This window comes from Poecilia reticulata, chromosome 20 (assembly GCF_904066995.2).
Source record: "Poecilia reticulata chromosome 20, P_reticulata-male-v2, whole genome shotgun sequence".
NCBI lineage: Eukaryota > Metazoa > Chordata > Actinopteri > Cyprinodontiformes > Poeciliidae > Poecilia > Poecilia reticulata.
The window spans coordinates 14857184-14873015 of record NC_088849.1 but is presented as its reverse complement, the minus strand read 5'-3'; the positions used below and the strand labels follow the sequence as shown (position 1 = coordinate 14873015).

General features: G+C 41.1%; 1 protein-coding gene across 4 annotated transcripts; it reads left to right on the top strand.

Annotated features, from left to right (window-relative positions):
- Window positions 1–409: 409 nt before the first annotated feature.
- qtrt2 (queuine tRNA-ribosyltransferase accessory subunit 2) lies at window positions 410–12918 on the top strand. Of its 4 annotated transcripts, none has more exons than XM_081601307.1 (9): window positions 410–551; window positions 787–1016; window positions 1093–1148; window positions 2522–2598; window positions 2688–2897; window positions 3646–3845; window positions 7653–7804; window positions 12290–12398; window positions 12530–12918. In XM_081601307.1, the coding sequence occupies exons 2-9, from the start codon at window positions 799–801 to the stop codon at window positions 12762–12764; spliced, it is 1257 nt and encodes a 418-aa protein (XP_081457433.1). In that variant the 5' UTR covers window positions 410–551; window positions 787–798; the 3' UTR covers window positions 12765–12918. The 4 variants fall into 4 exon arrangements, with proteins under 4 accessions (XP_081457433.1, XP_081457431.1, XP_008394549.1 ...); XM_081601305.1 differs by having other exon boundaries at window positions 7653–7822; XM_008396327.3 differs by having other exon boundaries at window positions 445–551; window positions 797–1016; window positions 7653–7822.
- Window positions 12919–15832: the final 2914 nt, after the last annotated feature.

The window sequence follows — 15832 nt, the reverse complement described above, 5'->3', positions numbered from 1 at the left end:
CTATCACAAGATGGAAGCTATAGCTTTCTGCAGGAAACACAAATGATCACCACAAATAGACTTTGATTAAATAAAAATAAATATAGAAAGCCAAAACTACTGCAAACTTGCAAGGATGCTATCAATAAAGTATTTAACGAGACTTTGGTAAAATATATATTTAACATCTAAAACATTGACTTTAAAGAACCTCTCTTACACCCCTTTCATTATTTGCAAAACAGATTAGATTAACTGAATAATGTTTAGTTTTTATAAGTAAAACACAATTTAATTTAGTATTTTTGGAATATTTTAATATAAGAAAATTGAAGTCATAGTACTTTTTCTGCACATTGTGTTAAACTTGAGCCCTTTATTGGTAATAAAGTGAATACACATAATTGGGTGCAAAACCGATTTTTTAGAACTACCTCAAAGCAGTGTTTCTTTTACTCAGAAAACCCAATTTCCAAGGAGAACACGCCACTCACAATATGGCGGAAGTACTGACGTATAATTTCTTCTGACGTTATATTTCCCCGACTTGTAGTTCCCACGAGTTTTTAGAGGTAAGCCGAAAATATGTCTATAAATTAAGCAAATAATAGTACTTTGAGCATAACTATGTGCGCATGTTGTCTACTATAACGCGCTATTCCGCTAAATTAAACATATTAAGTAAGTAAAAGGGTTTCTCGCGTCGTAACTTTTGTGTGATAAAGCTAACTAGCTACGTGGCTAAACCCCATGCTTTGGCAGTGACTAGTGTTGCTCCGTGAAATATTTTTACATGCTTTTTTTCAGGAGCTGTTAGTGATGGCTGGCAGCAGGATGAAGTTGGAGTTGTCCAAAGTGGTTCAGGGAAGATGTCGTTTGGGTCAACTGAAGGAGATAGGAAGGATGGGGCAGCACAGTCTGGACATTCCAGGATGTCTTCTGTACACGCACCTTGGCAGCGTTCCGCACCTCACCCAGGACACCCTGCACACTCTCAGCAGCCTCCCCACTGCCACTCAGGTCACTCTATCCAACATGTAAGCTGGAACCCACACACACTCTCCATTTCGCATCCTGATTGCTTCCTTAAAGCTGATCGTCATCTCTCTCCAGTGCAGAGCACCAAGAAGTGCTGGATGAGTTTAAAGGCGGATTTAAGACGTTTGCAGGTACAAATCACATTTAATTTTGTTTTAATTACTGCCTTTACTAATGGTTATGCCATTGGAGGTAATTGGGAAATTAAACTGGGTTTTAATAAAAAATAATAAAACAAAACGGAGAGTAGGGCCAAGAAACTGAATTTATGAGACTGAATTTATTTTATTTAGCTTTACATGTATATTTTTCCACTTTTGAGTTTTGACATATGTTGACAAAAAACAGTAATAACAGGACATTTTGGTAGGTGTTCAGGGAATAACCTGGAGACTTTCCCACACGTCGAACGGTATATGCTTTACCCAAAGCACACGTGTGGTTGGGGAGAACACTTTCTTCATATGGCTTCGTGTGATTAATATGCGATATGAAATGTAGTGTGAATTAATTATCCTCATCTGATGCTTGAGATAGGCACCAGCCCCTTACAGCCCTGCAAGGCATAAACAGAGGCATTTCAATTTATATGTTCTTGTTTACTGCATTTGTCTTGTGGGAAAAAGAACTCTCTCTTTCTTAGACCTTCCTAGAGTGTTTGTCCTTCCTTCCTTCCTTCCTTCCTTCCTTCCTTCCTTCCTTCCTTCCTTCCTTCCTTCCTTCCTTCCTTCCTTCCTTCCTTCCTTCCTTCCTTCCTTCCTTCCTTCCTCCCTCCCTCCCTCCCTCCCTCCCTCCCTCCCTCCCTCCACCGATCTTTCTTTGCTTGTCCTTATTTCATTCCTTTATTTTGTTGTTCCTTCCTTCATTACTTCCTTGTGTCCTACGTCAATTCTTTCTGTTCTTCCTTGCAACTTCCTTCCTTCCTTTTATTATAAAACGACCAAAAAGTGTTAAATTTGTACATATAAAATATGACAAAACCTCATTAATAGAAACCTCATATCTGATGCCTCTAACGAGTTATCTGAGTGGAACATTTGCAATCTAATTAACTCTTTTAAGCTTGACTAAAAGTAGTTCATTTCTCATTAATACTTTGCCTTAAATCTGCTAGAAGTGTGACCCTATTTGACGTTGCGGCACCTCCGTCGCCATGGCGCTGAGCTCAATCCACACCCTGACATCCACATTTAAAATTAGAAACGTAATCACTGCTTCGTTTAATATAAACTGTCAGGGATTACTTTGGTGTTGTCTCTAAAGCTGCAGAAAGGAAGAGTACTGATTTAATTACTAGAAATAATAATTAGAGCCCTTTTGTTTTCTCACCTTCTGATCTTCTGCTGCAGCTGGCTCTGCTGATAACTGTACAAGTCGTCACATTAACATGCACTAATGGAGCACGTTGCTTCGCCAGCTTGCTCCGGGCTCAGCCGCCGCAGGCTGTGGGATTTGAAGTTTGTCCTCATTGAGTGACTTCTGGGGTTCTGCTGTTTTTCTTTAGGTCTCCATGATACCGTGTTGTACTGCTCACTCCACGACTCTGCAGCCCACAGCCCGACGGGCCACACCACCAACAAGGTGAGCTGCGTCTCCCGGAAGAGGTTGTATCTCTCTGAGGTGCCAAACAGAAGCACGTTCGGGCTTTGAATGTAATTATCCACCATTAGACGGTGTCGGTGTGGGGCAGCGGTGGGCGGACAGAGCTGACAGTGGCTAAGTTCATGGCCCTCCAGAGGACGGTGCAGCCAGACTGGTACCAGGCCATGGCAGACGGGGAGACCTGGCAGACCGGCACCTCGCGGAAAAGGGTTCGAAAGTCAGTGGACCGATCTCTGGCTCATTTGGACGAGTGTCTGATGGTGCATCAGAAATCACAGGTACACACACACATTCAACTGACACGCGCTATCTTTTGGAGTCAGTGAAGCGCGAAGTTTAAAACATCAGACATGGATTGATTGTTCGGTGGCTGTCGCTTGGCACCGCCTCGCAGCGGAGCTTCTGCTAGAGAAACAGGCAAGATTAGGGTGAATACATTGTCAGCAAATGTGCAAGCCTGCAGTACTAAGAGCGACTGATCAGATTCCACTTTTTCTTCCTAATAAATGCCGCCCCATTCTCTCAGATCTCCATGTTTACCAAAGCTTTTCCGATTTTGTCTGTTTTAATGTCATTTTTCCAAGTTTTTCCGCTGTCTTTATCTTGTTTTTTTTTTGTCTGACTGCCAAGCAAATGTTCCTTGACACAATAAAGTGAGAAATCATGTTGAGCAAAGAGAACTGAGTTACTGCAGGTAATTTTTTATCTTGCGTATACCCAGTGAGCTGTGAGATTGCTGCCAAATTCCCCAAACCCCCCAGTGTGTCTGTCCTCCTCGTGATGTGCAGCTGCTTGTTGAGTAATCAAAATCCAAGTGGAGTCTGGCAGAGGAAAACCTCTTTATTTATTTTTTTCCCCCTTAAGAAGAAAAGAAAACATTTTACCTTCAAGTTTTTCATGCATCATGCTTATTGGTTAAAAAACAATGAGTGTTTTTCCTCTTATTTTTTCTTTCTCTTCCTCTATCTCTCTGAATCTTGTAGCAGTCTCAGGGTGTGATCACAAGTGTGTCTTTCTGCTTGTCAGGAATTGGATGGAGTCAGTGTGTTTGGGGTGGTGGAGGGAGGGGACATCTTGGAAGAGAGACTGCGCTCGGCCAGGGAGACGGCCAAAAGGCCCGTAGCAGGATTCTGCCTGGACGGCTTCCAGACCGGTGCCATGGATCAGGCCCTGAGGAGCCAGCTCATCGCTGCTGTCACTGAGGAGCTGCCTGAGGACAAACCCAGGTGAAACTCTTGATACCAGGTTCTTATTTCCCCAGGAATTCTTAACAAGTTTTTAGGGTTTAAGTAAAAATAATTTATTGAAAATTGACTCGCCTAAGAAAAAAAAGAAAGCAACATAAAAACGTGCCCTGAAAAGTGCTGGGGATGATTTTGTGTTGCCAGTAACAACAAAGCTGCAATTTTCCTACACTGCCTTAAAGAATTTATGCCCCATGAACTTGAACCAGAAACCTCAATGTGGTTTTATTGAGATTTTATTTGGCAGGCCGACAGAAAGTTAAAGCAAAATAAGTGATTTTCAAAATGCCCCCAAATGAAAAGATGCAGAGAGTTTTTTTTGTAGTTCCCAGTTGGCTGATCTCGCCCTGTCAGCTAATCTTCTGCTTTTATCGCTTCTAAATGAAACCCGGCGGCTCAGCTTCGGCGTCATCGTGCTCCTTCAGCCTGTCAGCAGTCACAGCTCAGTCTTAAAGCAAACGTATCACACACAGCGCTTGTTCAAAGGTTAATAACATCGTGTGAGTTTTTAAAGAAACAGGTGGCGTGGTTCAGACCGAACAGCAGGATTACAGCATGGAGGCACTCTCGTTTGGCTTATCTATAATTATTTTGGGGGTGTAGTCGTTGTGGGAATTTGGAGGCGTTTGTATGCACAAGATTTTTCTACTCCAACTCCACTGAAAAGGGTTTTTTTTACAAGTTTTGGCAAATTAGATTCAAGACCTTCTTTGAGTCAGTTGTGGTGTAGATTTAAGACATACTTTAACAATGAATAATAATGCACCAAATAATTTAAATTTAACTTGGTTAATCAGTTAACCATACCACTGAACTCTTAAGTGATGCTTTTACCCCTCACCTCCTTTTATAACAGAGTTTCAGGTACTGATGATGGATTTCAGCTAGCTATTGAAATTCCAGTTTTCAAGCCAAACCTTGTTCAACATACTCTGCCCTACAATGAAGGAACAGACAGTGGAAAAGGGTAACAAGAACATATTGATCCCCCTCTTAAACACACAATAAATCAGTTTTAGGAGCAGAATCCAAAGACAGGGAAGATTAAATGCCTGTAATTTCTCCCAGAAGGAAGCTTTTTGATGGAAAAGGCAATGAAGGAATAAATGCAGAATAAGAGCTGTTGTGGAAAATCTGGTTGACTTGTAAAACTCCCATCATTACATCACAAAGCAAACCAAAATCACACAGCTGCATCTACATTTCAGCCTTTCAGTAGAAATTCAACTTTAAGCCTCAGTCTTGTTGAAATAAATTTTAATATTACACAACAGCTCCTTTCACTTATTTTCTCTAAGATTTTAAGCCTAGCATTCAGATATTTATGCAATTTGACTCTCTTTTTTTTATAAGGAATGATCTTATGATCTTACACCACACCGCATTTCTCCATTGAAATCCACTTTGCTCGTAGGACTGTAGCAGGTCCATGCTTTGACATCCAATAAAAGTGGAATATTTCTGTGTGACAGCATCAACTGAAGGATATATATTCAGTTAGATCCTTATGCAGAGAGTTTATCACCAGCATTTGCATCAAAGTACATCTTTCTATCTGCAGAGGTACATATTATAACTGGTGCTTCAATGTTATGAAAAGGAAGTTGCATTCCTCCACAAAATGATTACTGTTTGCTGTGCTGTGGCTAATATTTGTTCTGGAGCTGTAGCTCAACTTCACTAACTTTGAAATAACACAAACTAATGTTGATAAAAAAGGCTTTATGTGTTCTTGTTGTCTTTTTCTTTTTTATTCTCACATGTATATAAATTCGTTCTGGAACCAGAGATGAAACAACCTGAAATAAACAAAAAACTTTTTTTTTTTTTTTACATTTTTATTGACAACTAAATTTCATCATCAAACTATTGGAACGACTAAACAATTAACCAAGAAAGTGGGGGTCGTTGGTTCACTGCTCGTCAGGAATCTCCTGCATTTTCAACCTATTTAATAGCCTCCTTTTCTCATAACAATGGGCCCAGCCTGTTTCAAAAGCTTGTCACAATAAGCACAGCTGTGCTTTTCACGATTTATCCCCATATTCTCTATTATCCCTTACTTTCTCTGTCTCTCTTTCCATTTCCATCACCTCAAATGCGATTTAGCTAGGTAGTGTCCATATACTCTCCAGTAGAACCTTTGTGGAATCTTTATTTCCATCCTCATTATGAAAGACAAAATCTGTGACGGCGCCCTTCACAATTAGTGGCAACCCTGTTGGAGCGGCACAATAGCTTACGTCTTCATTGTTTTGCAGTTTCAAATTTGGCACAAAAAAAAAAGAAAGTCACTTGTATAATAATAAGTTTTTGAAATTTACTTTACTGCATACTGTTTCTCCCATTACGCGTAGTGGCAAAGATAAATATAGATCCTTGTTATAATTGTATTCACGTATCCAGTTATATTTTTCTTCCCCGTTTTGAAGAGAGCATAAAGTTGTTACAAAGGTGCTAAACTTGAAAAAGTTAAATTGCAAAGTTTTACACCAATTAAAGGTTATGTTTTCCTAGATTTCCTCAGAGTGAGATGATGCTGCTGGAATGAAAGGTAAATTTATTCTGTCTTTTTTACACATCCTTACCTAGGCAGGGGTGCCAGTCTGGCATGGTTGGAAGTGAAACCTGGGAGGAGATAACGATGGCACAGGTCTTCTTTTTCTGCATTTTTCCAGCTCAAATTTGAACTTCTTCACTGTGTGGGATGTTTTCAAACCTAGAGGCTTTAAAAAGTGGCAGCATTTGGCTTTAATTATGAATTGGTAAGGGATTCTAACTCTCAAATGTATATTCTCAAACACAGAAAAGTGTTTTTTTCTACATGTGCCGCTCTTAAAAGTACCTTCTTGTTTCTCCAACGATTTGCATCGCCTTAAGCATTCATCCTGGGCGTAGATGCTAGAAGTTGCCTGAGTTCGACCCGGCTGCTGCAGAAGACCCAGAATATTGGCTGATGCAGCCAGAAGCTACATGCTGTTAGTTTGTTGATGGACTGTCATCACGCCTCTCTCTCTGTAGCCTTTGCTTTGGACAAACCTCCTTTAATCCTTCACTCCGCAAGGTCACAGAGCTGCGCCGACAGATGCAAATGTGCAACCATAAATCAGCCAGGAGTCAGCAAACCACAGCTACCAGATGGATGTTGTGATAAAAAAGAAACTTTGACATGATGATCATTTTACTAGCTGCCTTATGTTAAAAAAAAACAGATTCTTTTGAAGATATTCAAATAGACGTCTGTGCCTTTCGACGACACGAGGACAAAACTTTGTTTGGAAACAGTTGTGTTCTGGACTAAATTAGCGTGTTGGAAACTTCCCTGCCTCTGACGAAGTCGGTTTCACGTGAGCTCTGGAAGTCGTGGAGGAGTTGTGCTTGCTGCTAGAGGCCCTGAGCGTTGCGGCAGTAACAATAATCTTTTACCAGGGGCTCCCTGAGAGCTTTGCTTCATTGGCTGATCTGGAACACCATGGGGCATCCCCCCTGCTGGTTCTTCATGCTTTAGGCAGGTGCAGCTTCCAGCCAGAAAGTGGAGTGGAGTCATTATCGGATGCTAAATTGGGCTTGACCTTGATGCCTGCAAGGCAGAGAGTGAGAGGCAGCCGGTTTTACGGAGAGCTCAAAACACACAAGAGGAGCGCAGGCTGATGTGGTGAAAGGAATCCTGCAGATGTTTGTGGCACGTCACCCGTCTTTGTTTCTCAGACGCGTCGCATTAATGTTTTAACACTTGCTGCTGTTTTTGTGTCTCCGTGTTTGTCGACTCTGTGTTTGCGTGTGACTCAGATTGCTGCAGGGCGTGGGGCGACCCGACGAGGTGCTGGCGTGCGTCGAAGCAGGCGTAGACCTTTTCGAGGGCTTCTTCCCATTCCAGGCGACGGAACGGGGCTGCGCTCTCTGCTTCCGCTTCGACGTCACACCGGACCCGGAGAGCGCAGGTAGAGCCCGCCTGACAGGTGTGGTGAAAATCTGTCAACCTTTAACTCTGTGACAGGCTCATATTCTTATCTCTTTGTTTTGCAGACTTCCTCTATTTATTACCCTTGATTAATTCCTATTAATAAAATAAAAAAAAAACTTTTTACATGTTTATTCACTTCAGTAATGCACCATGATCATCTTTGTCAGTGGAGATCAAGAAACATATTGTGTTTGCAACAGATCTTATCCACATTTTGTCACCTTGACAAACTTGAGTGTGTTATTATCCTAACGTAGAAGGATGTTTTTACAACTTCTTACAAATAAAAATAAGAATGCTTTATGTTTATGAGGTCAACCCATGTAGTCTGTACTTTTTTTTTAGCTGGAATGCCCTACAAGCTGAAAATCTAGAGTCTGAAATATTCATCCTTTCACTGGTGAGAATTTGTTCTCACCAGAATTATAATTCTGTGAATGATAATTTAAAAATTCTAATTTTAACCTGGACTTTAAATAGACCATTTTAACACATTAATATGTGTCAAAATAAACCCTTATTGTAGCTCTGGTTGTATGTTTTGGATTATTGTCCTGCTGGAAGGTAAACCTTCACTCCAGCCTTCAACAGTTTTATTTTTACAAAATCCTTTTTATTTTTATTTTTAATTTTTAAATTAGGTGGAGGACAAAGGACACCTGTGTTCCTTCATTTTGCAATGCATCTCTTACTTACTTCTTAGGTTGTCCTCTGCAGTTAGTTGCATTGGAATTTTATTAGGAACTGAAAACAAAAGGACTATAAATTTTTTTTATTTTTATGAGTAAAAGTTGTCAAAACTATATATTTTTTCCTTCTTCATAATAATAATTCAAAACATTTTATTTTTCTATCACAAAAAATGCCAATAAAGCTTTTTGCGTTACAAAATGGAAAAGAATGCACACTTTTGAGTGTTAGTGTATGATTTTCATCTAATTTCCATCAACCTCGGTTGTAAATGTCTCGTTTCATCCCCTGCAGGACCCAGATTTCCCATACAGCTGCTGTCTTGTACTCATTAAGCAGTGCACTGTAAATGCCACTCACTTTTAGACGTTTTCAAACTCTGCCACATGTATAGTTTTTTATTTTTTATTTTCTTAGTTCTTCTATTCTATATGCTAATGATCTTTTTCAGGTTAAAAACACCTTGCCCAAAGCAAAAAGGTGACACTTTTTTAATGAAACTAGGATCGGAAAAGTGAGACTCCTGGAAAGATGCAAAAATGCTAGCATTTGATGTTAGCAGCTTGTAATAGTATGTGCCTGGAACAAACTCAGATCATTGAAAAGTTTGAAGTTTTCCCCATTTCTCTGATTACAATGACTCTTTAATGGAATTTGGATGTCATGGGAAATTTAATTCCTCCTGCATACAATAAAATGGTTTATTTAGCTTTAATTTAATTCATAAAAGACATGCAAATGGAGAGCCGAGATGAGATTGCAGTAAGGAAATATGCTAATGTACAAGGAAATATTGGCGATGTTAGCACATTTAAAAACACTGTAATCAGCTTTGATGTTTTTAATTGCACAAAGTTGCACTGAGCTGATAAAACTGAACTCCTGATGGATTCACCAACCTAGCAGGATTTCTTTAATTTCCATAGGAGGAGCCTCTGGTGTTTAATAAAAAAAAAAAAAAAAGCAGATGGTGAACACTCTTGGTTCTTATGGAAATGCAAAGAAACATTCTTCTCACGCCTCTGAGCAGGGAATTACACCACGTTCAATTAGACCTAAGTGGTTTCGTTTAAAGGCCCTGCAGAGGGTTGTCGGTACACAAACAGCCCCTCGTTTAGTCTCAGTCTGGTGAGCAGCACAGCCTCGTCCGACAGCCGTTTTTCCTCCTGATGAATAGAAAATAAGTGGATTTAGTGATCAGATCCACATAATGGCTCTAAAATTATGCATGCAGGGCAGTGTGTGGAAATCAGTGTTAGATTAGTTAACTCGGTGGATAATGGGGAGATAGAGGAGGTGGGGGAAAGAAAAAAAAAAAATCAATAATATATCTCCTGAACGACTTAAAGCGAGGTAACAATTAGGCGCGACCCTGTCACAGTGATTGTTGTCCTTGTTGAGGAAGTGAAGAAGTGGAACAGAAGGAGCCGTGCTTGAAGAGCTGCGCTGAACTGGTCTGACTCTCGACTTTGTGGTTAATTAAAAAGTTGCGTTAAACTCCCCTGACAGAGTTTGGCATGTAGTGTCAAAAAGAGAGTAATCGATTCTGTGCAGGGTGCATAATGGAGTTCAGCTGAGGTGAGAGCGGTAATAGTGTCAACTCCAAGGAGAAACTGTGACTCCCCTCTCTCAGCCAATTATGACGCCCCCTGGGAAGGGGTGAAAACGCCCTGACCCTCCTGCTAGGATCCTCCTGACACGTCCAGTCTTTTACTCGTTTACCCGTTGCTTCCTTTTCGACCCTCTTCTGGTTTTCACGGGTTATTCTCAATTTTACGAACTTCCTCTTTTATTGTCTAGCTTTCTTTCTTTCTTGCACTCACAAAAAAATTTGTAAAAGCTGAAAGCTGACATATTTGTATAGGACTAAGTAGGAAAGCAGCAGTCAGGTGAAGCCAATTAAATCACCCCATGAAAGCCACTTAGGGAAACATTTGTTGCTGTGTATCAATCTCTGAAGGATTATAAGGCCAGGCCCAGATATCCTGTCCTTGTTCTGCAGCAAGAATGAATATTCAAAAGAGAAAGACATTTAAGACTTTTTTTTATTTATTTTTTTACAAACTTCCCAGCAGTGGCTGTCCCTGCAGATTCAGCCAAAGGTCAGATCATGCAGTGCTCAGAGAAATTATTAAAAAAGATAGAGCTGTATTAGAGCTACAGTGGCTCTCAAACGTTTACACAGTCCTGTTAAAATGTCAGATTTGTTTTAATACAAAAATGTATAATTTATCGTGAACATAAAAAAATATATATTTGAGAAGAGAGAAGATGAAAAGTCTGCTACAATCTGATTATATAACTGTGCAAACCCCTCACACTTCAAGTGCTCAAGTCCGCACTTATTCAGTTTCAGTATCCAGTTCCAAAATTAGTTTTATTTGAAAATGGTTCCTTAATCTCAAACTTTTACAATCAATTTTTTTTGGGGAAAAATAAAATTAATTGTAAACCTATGATCTATTTAAGAAAAAAAAAAACAATGGATAGTTTAACATTAGCAGTTTTTGGCCCAAATGCAAACATTTAAATTAAATGTATTTAGTTACAATTACAGTTCCTTTCTTTATTTCACTGACTGGCTCTGCTTTAAATGCTTCTTTGACATGATTAGGTGAAATTTGCTTATGACAGTGACAGGTGTTTCATTTAGTGCAGAATCGGTGTATAAACTTCTGCCAAGTGCGCAGTATCTGCTGGGGACTCTCCAGATGGTTCTGTGTTACAAAGCAGCTGGCTTGTTGGGTCAGCTGTCTGCTGGACATCTGCGAGCTTTGACACTCACCGTCTCTAAACCAACAACCAGAAGACTTGGCGGGACAGCACTGCAGCTTAAAACGGCAACCTTGGTTTATTTTCTGCAGAAAGCGTCACCCTTGATGGGATGCTACAAATACAATTTTAATTGAACAAGAAGTCTGTTGTCATTGAAGGTATGATAAATACAAAGTATTCAAATTTGTGAGAGAAAGTGTAGCTTCTATCTCTTTGTTTCCAAGAGTTTACTTCTTATTATGTTTCATAACCAGTTTAATTGTAGAGGATGGATGGAAAGATGATGCTGTAGCTCACCTCTCGGTTTTCTGCTACAAAGCAAAAAAAAAAACCCCAAAAAGAAGTCTTCTTTATTTTGTTTCCAAGCCTTCAGACTCGTCATGTTCCCCCCGTTGGTTTCTGTATCTCCTGCTGTTCTCCATATTTGTAATGCATGACTTATCCTCAACACAGGTGACATCTCCCTGCTTCGCATCTTGCTATCGTTGCTTGAGTTTTATTCTCATGGTTATTATTACCTCACCAGCTTTATTTCGCAGACAGACCCAATCGTATGATGTTTTTTGTTTGTTTAACCTTTTTTGCTTATTTCATGTTCAACTTGAATCCATTTTGCAACTGTATTGACTGTAGATTTCAATTTGTAATCCGGTGCTTAACTTTTCCTCATCCTTCCTTTGTCTCACCATCCCTCATGTTCCTTTTCAGTTCGTCTCACTCTTCTTCTTTTCTTGTTCACTTAGTTGGAGTAAACCCAAAGGGAGAACCTATCTGCATAAAGCAAAGTTTAGTATGCACAACATAACCAGTTAGCATTTCTAATGTGGATAGGGGAGAAAATGAAAGGCTCAGCATGGCCTCACTGTAGGTCAGAGCGTAATTGGCATTTATTTAGGCTGGTGGTTGTGTGCACAGGGAATTATTTTCTGCCACAGGGTAAGATTATAGCTTGAATGGCTTCTGTTGGAATTAATAAGGTGCATGTGTGTTTTGGCAGTGGCTGATGAAGAGCGGCACGCAGCGGGGGAGACGCAGCCGAACGGAGATCTTAATTGTGACGATCAAACACACATGACGCGCTTCGAGATGGATCTCAAAGACAAAAGGTTTGTAGAGGGATTTGCGAGAACCCCACAGGGTTTCACAGACCTCGCCGCTTTGATGTGTTTGATCTACATTTACGCTCATTGCTTGTAAAATTCGACTCAGCTCGAGCTTTCGATGAACTTCTGTCCAGGCACCAGGACGACTTCAGGCCCCTGGTAGAAGGGTGTGGCTGCTACTGCTGCAGGAACCACCAGAGGGCGTATGTGCACCACCTGCTGGTGACCAATGAGCTGCTGGCTGGAGTCCTCCTCATGATTCACAACACAAGCCACTACCACAGCTTCTTCAGGGCAGTCAGAGACGCTTTGGCCAATGACAAAATGGACCTCCTGAGGAGGCGTGTGCTTGGGACAGTAAAGGAGTAAAGCGGATGACTGAGAGGGACTTGGAGGGGACAAAGCAGAAAATGTTTCTCTAAAACTGGCACAACGCCGGTTACAGTAATGCTGCACAGACCTTCAGATGACTTATGTTTGCTAAACCCAGATCTCTGAAAAATAAAGAAGAGGAGCAGATAAATATTGAGAATTCTGTTTGTGTGTTCGGTTCATCTCTAGTTCACAGTGGAGGTTTATAAACTGCTGGCAATGACTAAAATTACAAAACAAGAATGCATGACCAAATATTTTGGGTATTTAGCAATTAAGATAATTCAGAGGGGTTCTGAGTTTGATGATTTCCACTACCTACAGGAGATGTGCGGCGCTTTCAGAGCAACTTTCATCTCCTGATGGCCAAGTTTGACAACCTGCTGACTATTGGTACCTGCATCTCTTGACGGTGCTCCAACTGCAGGCCGCATAGTGGAATCTCTTCGACTGGTTGACATTCCACTGGACACGAGCCGAAAGCTCGAAATCCGAAAACGCGCAGTGCCAGATGTGCAAAACGCGTTTGGTCTGACTGCAGCATTAAAAATCGAGCCACTGTTGATGAAAGAAGACAGTCACTGTGGCTCATGATATTTCAGCTAGGGCCATTACCCCCTCTGGCACCCTCCATGCCACAGGATGATGGTTCCTTCAACACGCCGACAATCTAGAGAATTTGCTTATTAGAGTTGGAGCTCAATAATTGGGTCAAGAGGATGTTGGTGGGAATCCTTGCATTGGCCTGACTACTGGGAGATGAGACGTCGAGTGGACTCACTTACACAGCAGCACATATTAGAAGAAGAAATCAGGGTAATGTATTACAGTCCATATTGATATGTTGAGTTAAACAGTGTATTTAGGACCGTCCACTCCACTCAGCCTGCTAACAGGAGCTGCGAGTTGACAGCTCCACCCTTCATGCTGCTGACAAAGGATAAAGATCAGATGCAGATAGGGGTTTGTGCTGCCTCCCGTGCAGTGATGGAGCACGGCTCATTGTGAAGGTGAGGGGGTATAATTGACTGCCAGAGCATCCAGATGCCTGTGGGAGGGGGACAGGGGACAGATGTAGTAAGAGGAGAGTGTGACAGATTTATGAAACGGCAATGAGGAGTTTTTTTTTTTTTTCCCCCCCACGCGGCACTGTGAGTTTCCCAAACTGCATCAAGCGTTGCAAAGAAGTAGGCTGGGGGATTTGCTGTCATTAAGTAGGTGGGAGCTGAGTGTAAGTGCCTGAGTAATAAAAGCACAGAATTGGCCAGGAATGATAAGGGAAAAAAAATTACTAAAGTCTTTGCGAATCAGGGTAAAATCTAAAACAAGCAGTGACCTCTAGACTGTTTATTTTAACGTCTTGTGGGATACAAACAGACTGAAGTGATTGCAGGGAAGGTTATGAAGGGCAATCCACCATATTAGTCCGTAAAAATAGAAACGATTGGATCTCACCCTTCCTCACCAGGAAAGTTGCTGCGGATTCTTCACCCTGAAACATTTCCAGATGAGGTTTTCACTCGTAAAAGAACGCCAGCGCGTGTGGCAAACTGGAACAGAGGTCTGCAAAGCTGATCCACACTTTGTGGTTTCATCCGGTCGCAGCACTGATGTGGTCTTTTAGGAGACAATACCGCTGACCGGTGATTGAATTTGCTCCTCAGGGTCTGAACTCCTCCCAGTTTGTTTACATAGATTTATTGAGCTTGTGGTTGTCTGTTGTACAGTACAGTTTATTGCAAGTTGAATGTATTGAACTTGCAATGTATCAGCCGATAAAGGAGGTTAAAACAGTGTCAGTTTAAAACTTACATTAGAAAAAGGTCGAATATATTCTTCCGTTGTTTATAGTTTGAGTTTTGGTGGCTATGTTAGGCATGTACTGTAGTTGTTAAAGAGCGTATTCTTTGGTAATGGTTATTAATGGCCAAATGTTATAAACTCCTTTACTAATGATATAACCATTTTAATAAAACTGTTTAATAAAACAGTGAGCAGCCTTGGGCTCGTTTAAGCATCTATGGAAATGCAAATAATTAATGCAATGAAAGCTGCTGAATATTGTAGAAAGATTTTAAAGTAGTTTAGAAAAGCCGGTTGAGTTCCAGGAGACGAGAGGCATTTCTGAACTCCTAACAGAATTGCTAAAAAAAAAAAGACAAATCAAAACCATGTTTGACTACAAAGAGACTTCCAGCCTTAAAACACAATTTCCTCCTTTGAATTATAAAAGTCTTAAGGGTATGTGACTATGATCACATACCCGACTATGATCACTGCTCAGTGTCGCGTCACTATGAAACCGGCGCAGGTTGAATTACGGGCCCTGTGACAGCTCATTGCTGACCCCATTGGTTTGCTCGAATGTACCATTTTTCGTCACATAAAAAAAAAATCCTTAACGTTTCACATTTTAAAACCCCGGTGAACTTTTTTTTTTTGCACTGACCTAAGAAAATGCATGTTGCCAGAAAGCAGAATATCTTTCAGACACTCTGAACTCAATCTGAGCAGCTGACCTTGACCTTGCTGTAAATCTGTAGACACCAGCATCACCGGGCCTTTTTACAGTGTCACATTCCTCAGTATTGATTAGCTGCATCCACTAGGGGAAGAAGTCAGCGTCGGGCCTGGGGGAGGGGCCAATGACCGGGCCCCTCACATGTATCACCTGCGCTGCTGGAAACTGTTGGGGGGGGGAGCGGTTTGGGCCGCGATTCGGGCCGCGATTCGGGCCGCGATTCTCGTTTCATTTTTATCCAGGAAGCACATTGACTAAATCGTGACTCAAACAGTCACTGGGACTGACTACTATATATTCCATTGAGGGACAGTAACTTTAACATTACATATACCTTTCTGAACAGGCAAGGGCGCACTTTCTCCGTCTATAATCAGACATTAAAGCAACTTGAAACCATTCCTCCCTCCCTGGCCCACCTATAGCTCCGCGCCTGGATCCGGTTACGAGTGCACAACTATTTTTGAGACTCATTTCTCGCTTCGGGGTAGCTCCCAGAATCGTGTGTAGATGGTGCGTTTACATGCTAGTAAAAGCTGGGTCA